The sequence below is a fragment of the Geospiza fortis genome, unplaced genomic scaffold (genome assembly GCF_000277835.1).
Source record: "Geospiza fortis unplaced genomic scaffold, GeoFor_1.0 scaffold59, whole genome shotgun sequence".
NCBI classification, from domain to species: Eukaryota; Metazoa; Chordata; class Aves; order Passeriformes; family Thraupidae; genus Geospiza; species Geospiza fortis.
Genome location: NW_005054381.1, coordinates 1,951,718 through 1,970,281, shown reverse-complemented (window position 1 = coordinate 1,970,281; position 18,564 = coordinate 1,951,718). Strand labels below are relative to the sequence as shown.

The 18,564-nt window shown below is 44.4% G+C and overlaps 1 protein-coding gene across 1 annotated transcript in view; it reads right to left on the bottom strand.

Annotated features, from left to right (window-relative positions):
• Positions 1-6,104: 6,104 nt before the first annotated feature.
• The window catches only part of AUTS2 (activator of transcription and developmental regulator AUTS2), a 582,529-nt gene continuing 570,069 nt past the window's right edge, over positions 6,105-18,564 (bottom strand). The window contains exons 19-23 of the mRNA XM_031060380.1: positions 17,361-17,502; positions 16,778-16,855; positions 15,421-15,504; positions 14,336-14,558; positions 6,105-9,242 (exon numbers count right to left, since the gene is read on the bottom strand). Of these exons, the coding sequence (XP_030916240.1) occupies positions 8,003-9,242; positions 14,336-14,558; positions 15,421-15,504; positions 16,778-16,855; positions 17,361-17,502 (1,767 nt within the window). The 3' untranslated portion in view covers positions 6,105-8,002. The remainder of the gene's footprint in view (positions 9,243-14,335; positions 14,559-15,420; positions 15,505-16,777; positions 16,856-17,360; positions 17,503-18,564) is intronic.

Genomic DNA, 18,564 nt, shown 5'->3' with positions numbered 1-18,564 from the left:
CCTCTGCAGCTCCATCGCGGGCCGTGCTGGCGGGAGCCGAGGGGAAAAAACACAAAATAATATAATATTATCTAAAGAGTCCTTACTTATTTTAGCAGAGGACTATTCCGATCATCCAGGAGAGACTGCGCAGCGCAGACTCACCCAGTACACCAACACCTCACAAGCCTGGCTGCCTCAGCAGTAGCACAGGGTCTCTCATGTAAATCTGACAAGAATTTCTCATTTTATTCTACAAAAATGCCAGATTCAAGCGGTATCAAATTGCACTAAAGATGCTTCAGCAGTTCCTGCAAGAACATTAGCTTCAGCCGTGTTTTGGTCCAGTATGGGACAGGTGCCCCAGAGAGCAGGGCTGGCCCACACAGGCACCAACACCTGCCTGCCCCGGCTGTATTTTGTTAAAGAGATTCTTCAAAGCCGCAGATTAGTACATTGCTGTACTAGTCAGTGATGTATTTACTGCTGCAAAGCTCCAGATGCTCTGTAAGCCACAATAATACAGTTAAGTGGAAAATGAGTCATTTAAAACCATAATGACTATCATAGCATGACTCCGCTGACAACGAGCCCCAGCGATAATGCTGCGAGGTGGATGAGACCAAGGCTGCCAGCCACAGAATCACAGAACCACAGAGCCACAGGATCACAGAACCACAGAATCACAGAACCACAGAACGACAGGATCACAGAACCACAGAACCACAGAATCCCAGAACCACAGAGCCACAGGATCACAGAGCCACAGAATCACAGAACCACAGAACCACAGAATCCCAGAACCACAGAGCCACAGGATCACAGAACCACAGAATCACAGGATCACAGAACCACAGGACCACAGAGCCACAGAACCACAGAATCACAGGATCACAGAACCACAGAATCACAGGATCACAGAACCACAGGACCACAGAGCCACAGAAGCACAGGATCACAGAACCACAGAATCACAGAACCACAGAGCCACAGAATCCCAGAACCACAGAGGCACAGGATCACAGAACCACAGAACCATAGAATCACAGAACCATAGAATCCCAGAATCACAGACCCACAGGTCACAGGATCACAGAATTGACTAGCTTGGAAAAGACCTTTGAGATCATTGACTCCAGCCTATGACCTGACACCACCTTGTCACCCAGTTCATGGCACTAAGTACCACATCCAGTCTTAAACTGTTCCAGGGATGGTGACCCCACTGCCTCTCTGGTCAGGCTGTTCCAATGCCCAATCACTCGTTCTGAGAGGCTCTGCCTTGGGGGCAGGCGCTGCTATCAGGAGTCTCCCCAGTATTGGGGTGCTGAGGTGCCTCTGCCTTCTCTGGGGTGTTCAGGTGTGAGCCCCCATCAGCACAGTTCCCCACCTCACTGCAGCTCGGATCATGGAAAGCAATGTTCTTACCTGCTGCTGTTCCTCCCAGGAGAGCAGTGCTGGTCCCCATGTTCGGGCTGTGAGGAGGCAGAGCTCAGTTCTCCTCCGAGCAGCCCCGAGTTCACAGTGCAGTGCCCTGGGACCAGCTGGGGACTGGCTCATCTCAGACACCCAGCTGGGGCCCTGCAGACACAGCACTGTCCAGCACTTGCTGTGGGCAGTGTGAGGATGGCTGATGTGAGGAAGGGGAGGAAGGCTCCACCAGCCCCCCTCCTCTGGCCAGACAGCAGCTGGAGCGATGTGGGCCATGCTCTGCTGCTCCTCGGACCACACGTTCCTTGTCCCTCTGAGAGGCAGGAGAGCAGCACCAGGGAAGGGTTGGCTCTCCTTTCACATGGCAAGGGCAGTGAGGGTAGGTAAAAAAAAAAACCAAACCAGATCCAAGCTTCCTGCTGGTATGGTGCAGACAGCTCTGGTGATTTTCAATAAACAATTTTAATCTATGTCCTTAGAAAACCTGGCATGAATTTCTTTCCCCATCTCCAAATGAAGCAATTATCTCACTTAGTCCTTGGCTACTCCTTTCAAAAGCCAGGTAATGGGAAAAACAGACAGATGTGCTGAGACTTTGAGGAGGTCATAGAATAGAATCATAAAATCTCCTGAGTTGGAAGGGACTCACAAGGATCATTGAGTCCAGCTCCTTGAGCTGACATACAGTAACTCATTCTGTGTCTACTATTTGTAATAGAGCAGCATCTTTTATTCCCTTAACACAAGCACAATGTGCTTTGTTGCTGGTCTGTAGCAGCATGCAATTTAAACCTAACTCTCCAAACCACAATTGCCTCTATCGAGCGGAATGCTCTGGGTACGGAGCACTTCTAGTCCCTCGTATTAAATGTGACACAGTAAGGTCACTCCTCAGTTAGCCTGAGCAGCGTCTGCCACTGCACCGCTGGGATTTCTGTCACTCAAGCAGGGGAACAGGAGAGCTCCTCACAGAGCAGACTCTCATAAAAACAATTTACAGCTGCATTCACCTTGCCCAGAACAGCAGAGCCGTCCCCTCTTGCAGCACAGCCTACACGTGTTTCAGGCTCTCTAACCACCCTCTTGCGGTACCACTGCAGAACAGCATCTTTCTAACAGGCTAAACCAAATCCAGTTCTGCTTCACTGTTCTAGGATTAATGGAGACAAAACTTTCCTTTTGGCTGGGAATAACTGGACATTGCTTGATACCTCCCCCTCTTTTTTTTAAAATCAAATTAACTCCAAACACACCATGGTAACTACAAATACACTGAGGCCCCAAAAGAGGGACTACTGAAAATCCTTAGAAGTTTATACTTGCATTTTTAGTTGTCTGTAAAAGAAAAAAAAATAATCCCAAGCTTTTGATGCTAATGGAATTTCTGCTGCATATAACAAACCCCCACAATGACACTGATTCAGTGGAAACTATTAAAGGACTTTGAAGATGCAAAGCAAAAGATATATTTAATAAATATATTGTGTATTTGATTGGTGACATTTTTATGCAATGAACTGATTCAATTCTTGCTTAATTATCTTGTCTTGAAACAAAGACGATTGTACTGGGGGTGGATGGCTCAGTTCCTAGGGCTAAATTCAAGTTTTTCAGTAGAGAAACATAAATTGAACCAAGAAAAATGCTGCACTCAGAGCGTATTTCAGTACTGGGCAATATGATGATCAAACAAGCCATGTTAGGTGGTAAAATACAGCAAATCTGCCCTTAGTAACCAGAATTACCACAGCCTTTATCAGCTTGGGTCAATACTTGAACTACTTATCAATAAATAGGTAAAACTCATTCCTTCACAGGTAGTTTAGCAGTCTGAGCAGCCATAATTTGTTAATATGGAGGGTTAAAAGTACTTTCTAGAAGCAAAAGAGCAACTCTGAAATTCCTAACCTCCTGCCACCCTTGACTCTGCAATTTGCCTCATTTGGGCTTTCTCTTCCCCAGTGGCTCAGGCAGTAACCCAATTGCCCTGGGTGACTCCTGAGATCACTCGGGCAGTAGGTGCCTGGTATTACACTGGTGACTCCGTGTTTGGAGTTCCCAGCAGCACTTCTGTTTATAAAATGGGGATAATGCTGTACTGAAGTCTATATTACCAGAACCAGCAGAGGAGACATCAGATAGCAGCAAAACAGACATGTAAGATTGTAGGGTGCCACCAGGATTTTCTACTCTGCTCCTTGCTGGATTGGACTTCTTCCCTGGTACTGTACCTGACAGCACATGTGCACTTTGGTGTCCATGAATACCTGTTGCTGTATGCAGCCTCACAGTGCACAAATGAGGAGGGGGATCTATTTTATGACCAGGAAATATATTTGTGCTAACATGATTTCAGCTGTAAGATACCAGTGGAAAAAGAAAGGGGTGTGACCCCAAGAGATGCCAGCTGGAAACTTCCACCTTGCCCACAAACAGTCCAAGCCCCTCCAGCTGGTGACAGGGCACAGGGAGAACAGTCAGTCCTCACCTGCAGCTCTGGTTCTCCTTGGCTGGCAAAAATGTGGAGTTTTTTATACAGGTTTTCATGGCTAATTCACTGAAGCTTGAGTTTTAGTATGACTAAAAGAATTTTTGCAGTATAGCTGCACTGGACAATGCTCAGTTGCCCCAGTCAATGGCACCAATCATGATGCAGTCAAAGTAAGAGACAGGCTGTGTCCCAAAGAGCTTCATGTAAGGAATGGCCAGGAGTGGGTTTTTACATGTGCAGGAAGGATGTGATGGGACCAGGACATCAGCAGAGCAGGAGGCAGCCCCACCACTCATTTGCATGTAATTCCCAACCAGCTGAGTTAGAGGCCAGCCTCCATCCAGAGCTCAGGCAGAGTCACATTCCAAGGGCAATTCTGACCATTTAACTGGAATCACACTTCAAATCACCTTCTGAATTCAAGCACTGCCACTCCAAAGCTGGCAGGTGGAATCTAAAGAAAGAAGTTGGTTTATCCAGGTGGAACTTCACCAAGCCACTGTGGCAGTAACAAAACCCTGTGTAATCGGAGTTCTTGGTCTCTGAACCACTGCTCACTCTTCTTCCTTGCCAGAAACCAAGCAGTGAGCCAAGGAGCTCCTCTGGAAGTGCAGCACCACTGCTCTGTGACCTTGGTCCCTGTCCAGAGCCTTTCCTCAGAGTCACCTGCACGTGTGAAGCCGTAATTAGAGTTCAAATCTGCAAGAACCGTGCTAAACATTTCCTCAATGAGGCACAGCCACAGCAAATGAAAATACTTGCAGAAAAATCGTCCCCAACCTCCATCTGCCTATCTTCCAGTCCAGCAAGGACTACAGTTTTCATGAGCTCCTACAGGCAAAGGTAAAAAGGAACAACAATATGACTTTTGTAAAAAAAATCTGCAGTGTTTATTGCTGCCTCTGATAAGATTTAGCTGCCCTAGGCCATGAAAGAGAATAAGACAGGCAAAGAGGGGAGCAGTAAGGTATGAAAAGCAGAAAACCAGGCTGGAGCTAAGTCTCAGTAAGGAAAACCAAAGATCAAAACATAGGAAGTTAAAAAAGAAGAGACCAACCATGGCATAAAATGAACAATGTATTGGGAAATATTAGGACTGTTGTCAAAGATTCTCTTCCTAAACATTGTATTTGGCATCTCAGCTAGTGATAGGAAGTTGCTATGTGGAAAATTAGTTGGAATTTGGGAACATGGGACTTGAAAACCTAAAGCAAAGTCCTGGTTGCTATAAAGCATACTGAGGGTTTTCTATGATCAAAATCTCACACAACCTACAGAATTAATACTCTCATGACTCATTTCATTCCCACAGATGGTAGCTGGCATTGTCTTTACATGAAATTCATTTCTTAAACACAACTGAATTCAAAAATAGAAGATTTAAGACAAATGTCCTGAATGGAAAATCCTTCAAAAAAGATCACATTATCTATACCTGCAAGCTAACATCCTGTATCAAACTTCTGAAAAGCAGTGAATGCACCTGAAGAAGTTTAAAAGCATTAAAAATCCTTTTCCATCTCTTACTACACCTTTCAGGCATAGTCCTCTGAGCATCACCAGTACAAGACTTGACACATGGATCTTCAAAGACATGGAGCACTGAAATTGAATTCAAAGGGACTGAAATGCCTTGATGCTTTCTGGACTCTGGGAGCGAAGGCTCATTGGCTTAACTGGGAATTAAGGACCATCAACAAGAGTTTGCTCACAAGGATCAGAGTCTGGACAATCAAGACCACGTTTCTCCCCTCCTGAAGACGCTGCCAGAGCTGTCAGGCTCCTCTGTAAGGATGAGATGAGCCTGGAAGATGATGCTCTCAATCAGACCCTGCCTCGGGGGGCCTCTCTCGCTGGCTCCAGCAGTTACTTCCTTCTGTGGCCATCCAGTCCTGCCTTCTTCAGTAACTCAAGCTTTTTAATGATGCGCATCCAGCAGACCAAGATGATGGTCTAATTAAAATCTGATCCATGTAGAGTGTTACTATATTTTAAAGAATCTGGACAAGCTAAGGATCAGGTCTCCTTTCTGTTTCTTTTTACCTAATAGCTCTAAGGATTCCAGTAAGATTGTAAAGGAAATGGCAAACTTTCCTAAGCCATTTTAACAGCTACTCCTTCTGAACAAAACCCCACTGTTGGGAAAAAGGACTTCCTCCCCATAGCAACGATGGGGTACTGCACACAAAGAAGCACCTAGCAGTTTAGTTCACATTTTTTAATAACATGGCACAATTTACATTACACAAGTCTTCGCTGAGGAGGAAACATGCTGAAGATTGAGAGCCGCTTCACTTTTCTGTTCACATAGGATCTAGAAAGGACTTTATTACATACAGGATAAACAGCAAAAAGGTTTGTATATAACAATCTCTTTACAATACTGAAAGCTACCACTACGGTTCCAGTGTACATATTCCTCAGGGTTGGGACTTTTTTGTATTTTTCCTTTTGTTTGTAGAAAAAAAAAAAAAAAGAAACACTGCACAACATCTGGAGTTCACAAAAATCTGAAGCTCACAACTAAACCTTCAGTTGACTACTAAAATAGATCTCTGATCATTAGAAACAACTGTTTGTAGTTAACTTTTTTCTTATTTTTTCTTTTTTTTGCCAAAACAGGGTAACAACTTCAGATAGCACTTTAATACACTAGAAGACCAATGGAACTAATTTTATTTCATACATATATTTTACAGTCCAGTAGACAAGATATTGAATTCTCTCTGATAAAGTCATATTCTCTCCAAATATTTAGACAAGAAACTTAACACATTATAAAAAAGTGTGTTATGAAAAGACAGATTTCAGAAGATTGATGCATATTTTTAAAAAGGACCGTGTTCTTCAGGTTATTTCATGTCTTCTATGATTAGGGAACAACAAGGCTGACCTGTTAGCTATTCACAGACTTTATTACCAACTGAAATACAATAAATTCCATTATGAAATCTGCAATGGCGTTCATTAATTAAACTACTGATCCACAGTGAAAACATATCCATCATTTAGAAAAGTATTCACTTTCTTGTAGGATTTGTTTCAATGTAGTTAAAAATCACTTAACACAAAAAAATGTGTGTACAGATAAAAATGACACACTGGCAATAAAACCAGACATGAATGGCTATAAGCAGATGTTCTCCCCAAAATAAATTTGACATGTTAAGTGACTAAAGTTCTGGAAAATCTCCAGCACTCCATTATTATCATTTAACCCAGATTAATATGACTGAAACCCAATCTGCCATGACTCCATGTCAGTGATCACAGAGCACTAATCCTGACACCATCCAAGGGACACACGAGTTACAGTGATCTCAGCAGCCTGAATGCAAGGGTTCACACAGAAAACTACACCTCTGAAGGGCTGTTTCTTCATCAAAACAAGAGAAGTAGGCTTCCATTAGAAATGAGCTTGTTCAGGGAAAATATGACTTTAATTATGTTGTGTGTTGAAAAGGCTCCTTTGAGTTATAAAGGCTTTTGTGAAAAGCCTTAAAATTCATTGCATAGTTGAAGGGGTTTAGCTGTCTATAACAATATAAGTAACACAGCATAAGCAGACTGTGTTGATCAATATTAAGTTTGCAAATAGCACAGTTTAAGAAGTATTAATGTATTATGTTACTTAATTTTATCTATTTACATTTGTACAAAGTAAAGCTTTCATCTTACCCTTTTTGCATATATGAACCATTAATCCATGAAGCAATCTTTTTACATAAATATCTACAATTGACTTCACTTCTGGTTTGAAAGAGCTTTGTAGGGTTGACATTGGTGGTGGCTTGTTTCTAGTCAATTCACTCAGACTGATGTCTTGTTCTTCAGTTCAAATTTTGAAATTTTTAAGCTAGAAATAAAATAGAGTAGGAGACACGAGGAACATATGGAACATTGGCTAAAAGATCTGGAAAATTTCAACATATAATATACAAAAAAAATCATTTCAAAATCTTTGCACTCAGGTCTATACATATTGTACAGTGGGTCACATCCCCAGTCTGTATCAATGACTAGTAAGAAGGTCTTTATATTATGTTCATTTACAAGGTTTTTGTCCCTCTTGCTCTGGGTTTTCATTGAGTCTCACTCTGCTTATCGAGCTTCGATGTCCTTGAGGGTGTGAGAGGGAGGCCTCTCTCTCATCTCTGTGGACAGAGGAGTAGTCCTTCTGGGAGAGCCGGGCCGAGGGCCCAGCGTGGAGATAAGAGGCGGAGGGGCACTGAGAGCTGCTGTGGGGGGAGTTTTATTGAGGAGGCCGTTCTGGTGTCCCGTGGGGGGACTGACGCGGGGGTAGTGCATGCTGGGCAGTCCTGGCGTGAGCAGGCCGGGGTGGGGCAGGTGCCCGTCCAGGGCGGCGGGGTGCACCGAGTGCAGGCGCGCGTGCTCGTAGTCCTCGCGGAGCATGTGCAGCCGCTCCCGCTCGTCCAGGTGCGCGCCCCTCTCGTGCTCCCGGCGCGGGTCCACGGACAGAGGGTGGTGGTGGTGGTGGTGGTGGTTGTAGTCGTGAGGTTCCCGATCCCTGAATGACCTGTCTGCTTCATACAACCTTGGCGTAGAGAGGCGATGGAGGGGGTCATTTCTTAGCAAAAAGTCTCTGCCCAGGGGGTCTCTCCGATGAATATCCAGCTCTCTGTAGGGATCTCTCAAGGGATCTCTCATTGGATCCCAGTGGAAAGAAGGATAGGGGAAACGTTCTCCACCAGGAATTGGGCTAATTCCCATAAAAGGGGTCATCATGCGAGTCCTGTCCAGACCACTGATGCTGTTCATGTGATGTATACCAGTCACACCTACAGTCATGGGCATAGACACTAAAGGACTTGGGTGGACGTTGGATGTGGATATAGGTGGTGGCTGATCAGATGACCTATGAGTCTGAGGTCCCTCAGGCTGAACATCATGGTCTTCCTTTCGCTCTTCCTTCACCTTGACTTCGTTGCTTTTCTTCGGGTTATCGTACGCCGGCTCGTTCTTCCTGTCAGCCTCGCGGTTGGAAGTGCTGTTGGGCCTGGTGCTCTCCACAACGGGGGGCCTGGCATAGGGGGAAGGAACCCTGGGCATTTGCTTAGACTCTTCCACCACTCGGCTTTCATGGCTCAGGCCTTCTTTCTCCGAAACGTAGCTGTCCTTCACCTTGTGCTCTTCAACATTAATTTCCTTCCGAGATTCGGAGTGATCCCTCTCTCGTTCTTTGGGTTTCTCTTTTTCTCGAACCTCGGGATTCAGATGGCTCCTGATCTGCTCACTTGAGCTGCGGTTATGTCCGAGGGAGTTTACTGGATGGATAGGTGCTGGCGAAGGATGGCTGGAGTGTCTTTTCTCAATGCTCTCCCTACAAGAAAGAGAAGTGTGAAATGAAGGCATGAGAAGCTCAACAAAGAAAACAAAGCATCAGAGTGCCTGGCTTTCTATTCGTGGCTTTGCAGAGAGCTGGTGATGTGCACCAGTAAATGCACTGTGCCTTTGGCACACCCAAAACTCCAGAAGAACATCCCATCTCTCAACTTGGCCTACTCTGTTATCTCATCGCAGCAGCTGCAGATCTCCAAAGCTGCTCTGTGAAGAATCTGACTGAGATCTCAAACACTGAACTCCACAGAAGGCTCCCATGGGAATCTAGCTCTAGGACATGTATTGCAAAGACTTAAATGTTTGCAAAGAAGAGAGAGAAAAGTAAAAACATACTCATTTCATCCAAAAAGTGAGGGAATTCAATACAAATTACATGGTTAATAGTATTCTACCCACTTCTTCTATTAAGAATGCATTCGGGAAAATAGATTACTATTTTTTAAATGGGTTTTAAAAACATTTCCAGACCTATGTACACTACTAATTTCTCTTCTCTATTCTTTTCAAATGTCTAGCTTTTCAATTTACTTTTCACAATTCCATTTACTTCAAACTGAGGCAAAATCCTTCTGAGTACCACCAGTGCTGATGGTGCCAACCCAGCCCTCTGACAGGGAGGCACTTCCTGAGCGTGCAGTGACCCTCAGTGCAAGTGTTTAACAGAGCTGCCCATCACACAGAGTTTGTGCCGACCTCCTCAGCAGAGATAAGTCTGCTCTGTGTGTCCATCCTTCAGACTGGCTCTGACAACACCATGCCTGGAGTCAGCTGCTCCTCAGATGACCAACCCTTCCTATTTCTAGGTTAAAACAAGCTGAGCAGGACAGGGCCAACGCTACAAAGTCAGAAAATGCTGTGAATTCATTCCATCTTTCAAACCTAGTATTGGTGCACAAAAGTTTGGGGAATTATTGTCTGGCGGTGAACAAAAATATAAATATGGAAATGGGTTCCATATCAATTATTTTCAGGAAGTAGTGTTGCCCAGGAGTTGTTATGGGCAACACTATGTGAAAAAGCTCTCCCATTTAAAACTAATCAAATTCACAAGGTGAATCTAATCCCTCAGTTCCAATGACTTTAACCTCTTAGTAGTTTCAATTGACCTCTGAGTTGGAATCTCTCCATAAAGACAGCTCCACATATTCAGTGCTGGACACGTGCTGTTTTCTGAGCATGGAAATTTTGTTCCATGTGGGATGAGGGACAATGTGCTGTTGAAGGCAACAATTATTTATGGCCAGAAACTAAAACCCAGGAAGTTCCAACTCAACGTAAGAAAGAACTTTCCACTGAGGGTGGCAGAGCACTGGAAGAGGATGCCCAGGGAGTTCTCTCTGAAGACAAAACCCACCTGGCACATTCCTGTGTCACCTGCTCTGGGTGGCCCTGCCTCAGCAGGGGGCTGGAGTGGATGATCTCCAGAGGTCCCTTCCAACCCCAGCTATTCTGGGATTCTGTGGAAAGGATAAGCAGTGAGGGCTCCCCTCAGCTCCAGCTGACATGGGTCTCTCTAGGTGCTGGTGTCACCAGCAGGTAACACTCTGGGCAAGATCAGCAGTACTGGCTCCTGAAGGGCAGCTCAGAGGGTGACTCCAAGGTGAACACTTGCTCCTTCACCTGTACAATTTCTGCCACCTACTTTTTTTTGCTGAGCTGTGTAAGATTTGTACCTCTAGGTACTTTTGTACAGTGAAACTGCAGCAAATGCAGAAAAAATGCCTGGGAGAAGGAAACTCTCATTCTAATGTCACCAGGCGCATCTTTTGGTGTGTCTAGACTGAAACTGTCATTTCATGGGCCAGGTCTGAGAGAACTCCAAAGTCCAGAATGTGACTCCTGGAAAACACTTGGAAGACAGAGCATCTGATACCAGCCCTGCCTCATCTGCACTGTCCAGCACTTCACTGCTTGGGATCAGGTGCTGCCTTCATTCAGTGGGACCTGAACAGTCTGGAAATCACATCCTGGCTCTAATTGCCCTCCACTTGCTTTCCACCAAGAGTTGAGGCATTTAACAGCTTCCACATCTGGACACAGGGAGATGAAGTCAAGGCCCTGCAGTGAAGGATTCTCAACATGAAGGTTCAATTATTTTACTTTGCTGGGAAAACACTGGCTCTGCAATATCTAATCTTTTATTTATTTTGCTCATGGGACTAGTTCAGAGGGTACCCTTAATTGTTTTATTTCTCTAGGAAAGCTCATTTAGTCCTTTTGTTGATATTTAATCAATTTTCCATATCATTGATGTACTTTAAATGACATACAAAATTTAGAAAAAATAACAGCTGTTTTCTGTAATTAAGGAGAAATATATGTGCAACCAAAATGACAAATTCCTTTTCCAATGTCAGTGTATTCAATGACAGTATTGGTAACATCTCAAGAGGCTCCTGATTATCCAGCTCATTTAAAGTGAGCTGCACATAGTCTAGTGGACAGAGAAGGAATAACTTTTTAATCCTCACATTTGTCAAGAGCTCCTGAGGTTGATAACATGAGAACAGCTCTGAGCCACTGCCTCCACAAAGAAGAAACTTAAAATCACATTATCCAATGAACTTATTACCAAGTAAGAGAAGTTCTGAGGCTGTGTGCTACACTGAAAAATACTGAATTTCTTATGCTGAGGTGTGTGCCTCATTTATATTGATTGAAAGATCAACAGATTCTTGGTTGGTTTGGTTTAATGCTCTAGGATTACAGACCCTTAAATGCCATTATGATTATACTGGAAGTGTTCAGTGACATCTTTTAAACAAAATACCACTGAGAAGGAACAAATCCTGCTTTCCACATTTCCTATTTTTAATTAATTTCTTTTGCCCTAATGTTGGGCTGGAATAGAAGAGTCTTTAAAAAAAACCCTCCACAACTGCAATCAATCACAGAGTCCCAGAATACCCTGAGCTGGAAGGGACATGCAATGTTGCAGGAGCCATCAGGGCTCTGCAGTGTCACTCCCAGCCAGGAAAGTGTCACTGCTGCAGTTCTGTACTCTCTGGGCTGTCTGAGGATTCACCTCTCTCAGTCTGCCTGGCAGGGGCTGTGGTGCACAGGCCATGCAGCTGATCCAAGAGGAGCCACCAGGGATCTCCACCCCATCCAACACCGACCTTAGAGGGGGAGCTCCAAGCTCAGAGGGACCTTTCCACTGCAGGCAGGAGTTGAGCTCAATGCTTTTGGCTGCCTGGGCCATTCCTGGGTTGGTAAGGTTAGACCCTTGATGACCAGGTGATTTTGAGATGAAATCAAACCTCTGGGTGTGGTTCCCAGCTCTTCCTGCTTGGGCAAATTAATTTCAAATAGATAACAGAGCTTGGGACCTCAACTAGAAAGCTCTGTGCTCACCCCACTGGGTGCCACTGGATGGTAAGGAGGAGGTGGGAGAGGCTCTCAACTCCTCAGATATTCTCTGCACAGGGAGCACAGCTCTGGGAAGGGATTCTCAGCCTCTCCTCACACAGCCCACAGTGTGAACATGCTGCAAAGTGCCATGTCCCAGCCCACAGAGCTGGGCACACAGCAGCACTGCAGGGGTGAAACCAGGACTGCACTCACTGCAAGCTGGAATTGTGCACAAGTGTGAGGGATGGATGATGCTTATTGCTAAGCTCTCAAATTATTGAAAAGAAATATGTTCTGAGCTATGATATGGAGTTCAGGCAATGCCAAAGCAGCTTGCAATGAATGTTTTCAGTAAGGGATTTTCTTCAGCAGAACACTTCATGAGAAAACAACAAAACAGCAACCAAAATAATCACACAATTCTACAGACTACCCAGATCATAGTAACTAAAATGCTTTGCCATTCAAGCCAGTAAAGTTACTCACATGCTTAAGCCTTTTGCAGGACAGAAAACCCAATTTGTAACAGCAATTTCTTTTGAAGCATTAACATCAGACATGAAAATAATGAAGCTATGCTACCAAACAGAAAATATTCCAAATGGAAAATGTAGGTGAAAAGATCTGTAGTTTGCCTTTCTTTTAGAACAATGTAGAAAAGCTCTTACATGTAGTTTTAGAATATCTAATGTGTTAGCATAACTTCTTTTAGAAAAGGCTACTAATGCATATTTTTGGGTTAGTGACAGAGAAGTCAGAAAAGCACATCTCCTAAATATTCTTTTCGATAAAAATATTAGAAACAAATAGCCATTATGTAGTAATGTGCAAACTTTACAGGAAAGCCATCAAGCCACAACTGAAAAAGCTGAAATCAGCCTCTCTACAGTTTTCAAGGAAGGCATGACACTTGCTGAATGGCAAACTCTTATAAATTTGGTACTTCAATGTTAAGAGGAATTTTTACTGCGTTAACTGAATAATGGGAACAGTCCTGACAAAAAAATAAATATGACCAGGTTTTACTTTCCATTAACCCTTCCCAGCCTGGACATGTGAGCATGCAAGTCCATGTAAAACACTGAATAGACGGTATTGGAAGGTGTGTTAACAGCAGTGCAAGTGTAGGGGCTTCTTTGAGGGGAAAGAAGGTGCTTTTCATGAACTGCATGCTCTGAAGCTTGCTATGGTTTTGGCACATGACATTCCTGGTGTATTTTAGTCTTCTCATCTCACACCTTTAGCACTGGTCCCTCTGGTCAGGCTGCTTTTTGAGGAGGGAGAAAGTGTTTTGCAGACAAGGTCTGATTTACAAAGTTATTTAAGTATTTGAAGATGCAGATAAGCATCTGATAGACTTCAGAATCCTTTCCTCCATGCTGTCAGGCACTATCTCCATGTTAACCCTTCAAGAGACCTACGACAGTGTGACCCACAAGGTAAGACTGGGTGGGTCTGATTCTATTCCCACTTGACACTCCTGAACTGGGCTCCAGCAAAGCTCCTTCAGGTGAAGTGTGAGGTGCAAGTGGGAAGAGAAACCCTGCAGAGGGGAACACCTGAGCTGCAAACCTGCCTCTTGCGTGATGCCACCCTGGGGACAGCTCCAGGTGTGCCTCTGGTGAAGCTCTGGGTTCACAACGTGCCAGGCTGGGGAGGGTTAAAAGCGGAACGGAGCCCCAAGCTTTGAACTAGACAATTCTTGGAAGTGTTCTTTCGTACCTTTCTTTGTCATCTTTACTAACAGATGAGTCTCGTTTATCTACATCTCTATCTCTGTCATGAGCTGCAGCAGATGAACTGCGCTCCAGCTCTCCTGGCTTCAGCCAGGGCGGAGGGGTCGGGAACGAAGGAGGAGTTCGGTGCAGTCGGTTCCAGGGCTCGTGAGGGTTGCTAAAGCTCTGCATACTGGGGCCATCCTTGTGGCCGAACATTGAGTTGGGTGCTGAAATGGTGAAGTGGAAAACAAAAAGGTTTAAGAAAAAGGTATGCTCTAGTGAAGGTACTTACCAAAACAACTTTTACAGCACTCAGAGTTAAAATGAATACATATTATTGGGAGCTGGAAAAGGAAAGGAAATTAACAGAGATTCATTAGAGGGTCTCATTCCTAAAAATGGGCAGGCATCTGACAGCTCTTTTAATTGGAAAGCGAAATGCTGTGGATAAAATTGACAAGGGATGAAGGAGTAAGATAAAAGTGACAATGATCCTTATTCCAAATGTTTTGGAGACATCAGGAAATGACCGTTATAGGGACTATAAATAATGGGACTTGTTGCATTTGATCCTGAACCAAAAAAAAATAATATGTGACCAAAATCATGCCAGATTTGAAGTATGAAGAAAGAGAGTGACTTTTAAAAGGATGATTTTCTGTGACTGGCTACATTTAGAAAAATGTTGATGAACCTGGACTAGTAAATGCAGGTTAGTGATCTTTTCCAGGCACATGGCCTGAATTACTGGTGAGAAAGGAAAAAAAAATCTCCATCCACAGCTCCCTAGCTGCACACCTTATTTACTTCTGAACATGCAAGAAAACTGTGGGAAATTTCACAAACACTCAAAGGCTCTATTTTTTTTTTTTAATGAACAATGTAATGGTAACATTTAGCACTAGGTTGAACCCAAACAATTAAGTAATTAACAAAAACCCATTTACTGACAACTGGAAAAGGCTGCTTTCCAAATTCCCATCTTTTAGTGGTAGGTGATGTAACCAACCAGTACAAAAGAGAGCCAAGAGTCCCCGGAGTGGCCCTGGCAGGCTGCAGAGCAGGGAGGGCCATGGCCCAGGTACTCACTGACTGTGGGGTTCCCGAGCCCCCCGAAGGCGTTGCTGCCCACGGCGGTGAGGCCGCTGAACGACGCCGGCCGGTTGAAGGGCTCTGCAAACCAACACAAAGAGCTGAAACCCCTGAGGCTGCCAGCTCCCACCCAGCACCCCTGTGGCACCCCCCTGCACCCCAGATGTGCCCAGCTGTGCTGGAACATCCTCCCCCCACAAACAGCATGGTTCTGATGGGCTGGGACACAAAACACTGGCTTTGTTCCTGGCCATACCCATGGCATCATCTACTAAAAAAGTCCCTCTTAAAGAAAATCAAGATGTTAAAATGGACATGATTCTTCATTTGAAACCTGCAAACATCTCTGGTTTTACTTCCTTTTATTTCCTTCCTCAGGAAATGTCCTTTGCTAGTCAGACTATCATTAACTCTGGCAACTGTGCTCCAAACACCTTCAGGCCATGTCTCCTAAACCAGAGCCAGAATATAAATAAAATGTCCTGTTCCACTGATATGTCATGCTGGCCTGAGCATTCTGTGATTCCCTTGGTGTTTATTGCTCATACTACACAAGAAACTAGTATGGACTGAAAAATGCTGGAACAATTTTTTAGTTAATGCATACAGGCAATAGGAAAATCATATAAAGCAAATTCTCACTTTATTTTGGAGCAGTCTAACAATTTTGATGAAGTCACTTCTGGTAAATATCAGCACAGAGAAAAAGAAGCCCAAAGCCAGCAGCATGGGCAGCAAAGAGAAGAATGATAAACCTGCACTGTCTGTTTCCTCTACCAGTTGGTGACCCTCCCAAATCCTTCCCCATGCAAAATAAAATGCCAATGTAAAGTCTTGGTCTTGGATGCTCCCATAATGAGCAAATCACCTTATTATGAAAGCAGTAAGCTACAAAGGAAATAACAACATCTGGCAACTTGGGCAGTTCTGGTTTTAAATGGGTATTCACCAGTTTTCACTAACTGACACATGAAGCCAGATCACAAGATTTTAAAGCGATGTTTCCTATTCACTTTAATGGAAAAACAGATCTCTAAGTAGGAGTTAGGAAAAGAAACATCTCTGTGATCTGAAACTTTGCCCTTAAGGCATTTTTGGACTGGTTCTAAGCATAACTCAAACAAAACCCAGCCAGCCCTGTCACTCTGCTCCTCTAATGTCCAGACGTGTTTCAAAACACAGTCAGTGACACTTTCTGTGTATTTAGAACTTCTACCTGGGTAAAGACTAAAATTAAACAGCTAAAATGTGCCATTTGTAAAGGTTAGTAAGCAGAATGCTCAGTGTATCCCCACAAGGTCTCATTTCTCAGTGGTCAATGCCTGAGCTGTATCCCCGAGCTGAGAGGACGTACCTAGGTGAGCAGCTGGGTTCAGGAAGTTGCTGTGGTGGGGTGGTGGGCCAAAAGGGGTCCCGGCTGGATGCCCCCCACCTGCCAAAACAAAGCAAAAGGGGTCAATTCCCAGCAAGGGCTCACAGAGGAACTCACTGTGCTCTGGGCTGTCCCTTCTTTAACAGCTCACAGACATTGCTGTGCCCTGCATGGGGCTCACAGGGTCCTATGCAAAGAGCAGCTGCTTTTCCAAACAGAAATACCCAGTCAGAGGATAAGGGATGCAGGGGAATGAATGTTTCAGGTCAGAAACAAAAAGGAAATGCGTGTGAAATACACCTTAGTTCCAACATCTGATCTCCACGACGCATCAGACATCACTCTGTGAGGAAATGTTCCTTCATTTACTACCTAGCAGTGTTCCAGCAGGTTGGGCTTTTTATAAAAGCATCCAGAATAATTTTTAAATATTTATCAAATAGACTAATAGCCCCTGGCATGTCTTGCAGAGAGTTCATAAGCCAAAGCATATGGGAAATTCATGGCAAGGATCAGCATTTTAATGAGCAAGGTGCAGGAAGGGGATTTCACTTTCAGTACTCACTGGCTGTGGAGAAGAGAGTTGATGGCCGAGCCAGGTCATGGGGGTGGTGGATGGCTCCAAAAAGGCTGGGGCCTGGTGGCCTGCTCAGAAATTCTGGTTTCAGACCAAAGTCCAGCTTGTGTGGGTCAGACTGCATCTGTTTCTGAAATGGAAAACAGGACTTGGAAGAGACTGTCTGAAAAGGTAACAGCAAAAGGTACTTCTAGAATGATGTGCATAGAGCAGCTCATTCATACTGATGTTTTAACAAGAATATTGGATTTTGGGACCCCAAGCACAGGTGCACAGCTGTTTTCCTGGAAGGGAGATCAGAGGCAAAGAGGGAAAAGCTCAGGCTCCTGCATATTTCCGGCTAATTTCACCAGTGTTTTCACATATGCTCACACCCACCCCTCCAGGATGTTCAGCACAGAGCTGCCTTCAACAACAAACATAAAACTCTCTGAAGAGGCCTCAGACACTTGCCGAGCTGTAAGGACAGGTCTGTCCCACAACAATAAATGGGAATGTCAGCCCTGGTCCCAGCTGGGCAGGGGACAGACATGGACACCAGAACCACTCATTTCCCAGGGAAAGCTGCCACCAAGAAATGCTGGATGCAAAGCACCCTCCAGTGCCCCTCAGCCTGACAAGGGGCTAAAGGGAACCAGAGTGCAGAGCAGGAAGTGGTTGAGTCCCACTTTGACAGCTCCCACTCCACACTCAAAGTCCTGCATGTCTTTATTTACATGTGTTAGAGTCAGCAGCCTCCCTCTTGTGAGGGGAATTTGCTGAGGCAGCTGCACTGGGAGTGATAAGTGGATGAAGGATGTGCTCTTCTTTGTGCCACATCCCCATTTCAGGGGTGCCCACTTCAGTAGTTTTATAGAATGAAGGAAGAAAACCAAATTCCCAATTACCTGTGCTGCCAGAACTCCCTAAATGCAGACTGCTGATTAATTGTGCAGGGCAGCTGTAAGGATTTATAAATGGGTAACAAGGAGCCAGGAGATCTTAACAGTAGTTCTGGAGCAGGCTACGCTTTATAAATCAGTATTTAATACTGTGCCAGCCCCGAGTACAGACTATTACAATGATATAAATATGCATATTAAAAAGTTATGATCAAATTAATGTGCATGCCTCATAGCTGTTTTTCAAGTGCTAGAAACATGTCTGTGTAGTCATGAGAAGAACAAAAGAAAAAAAGAAGAAAAACAAGAAA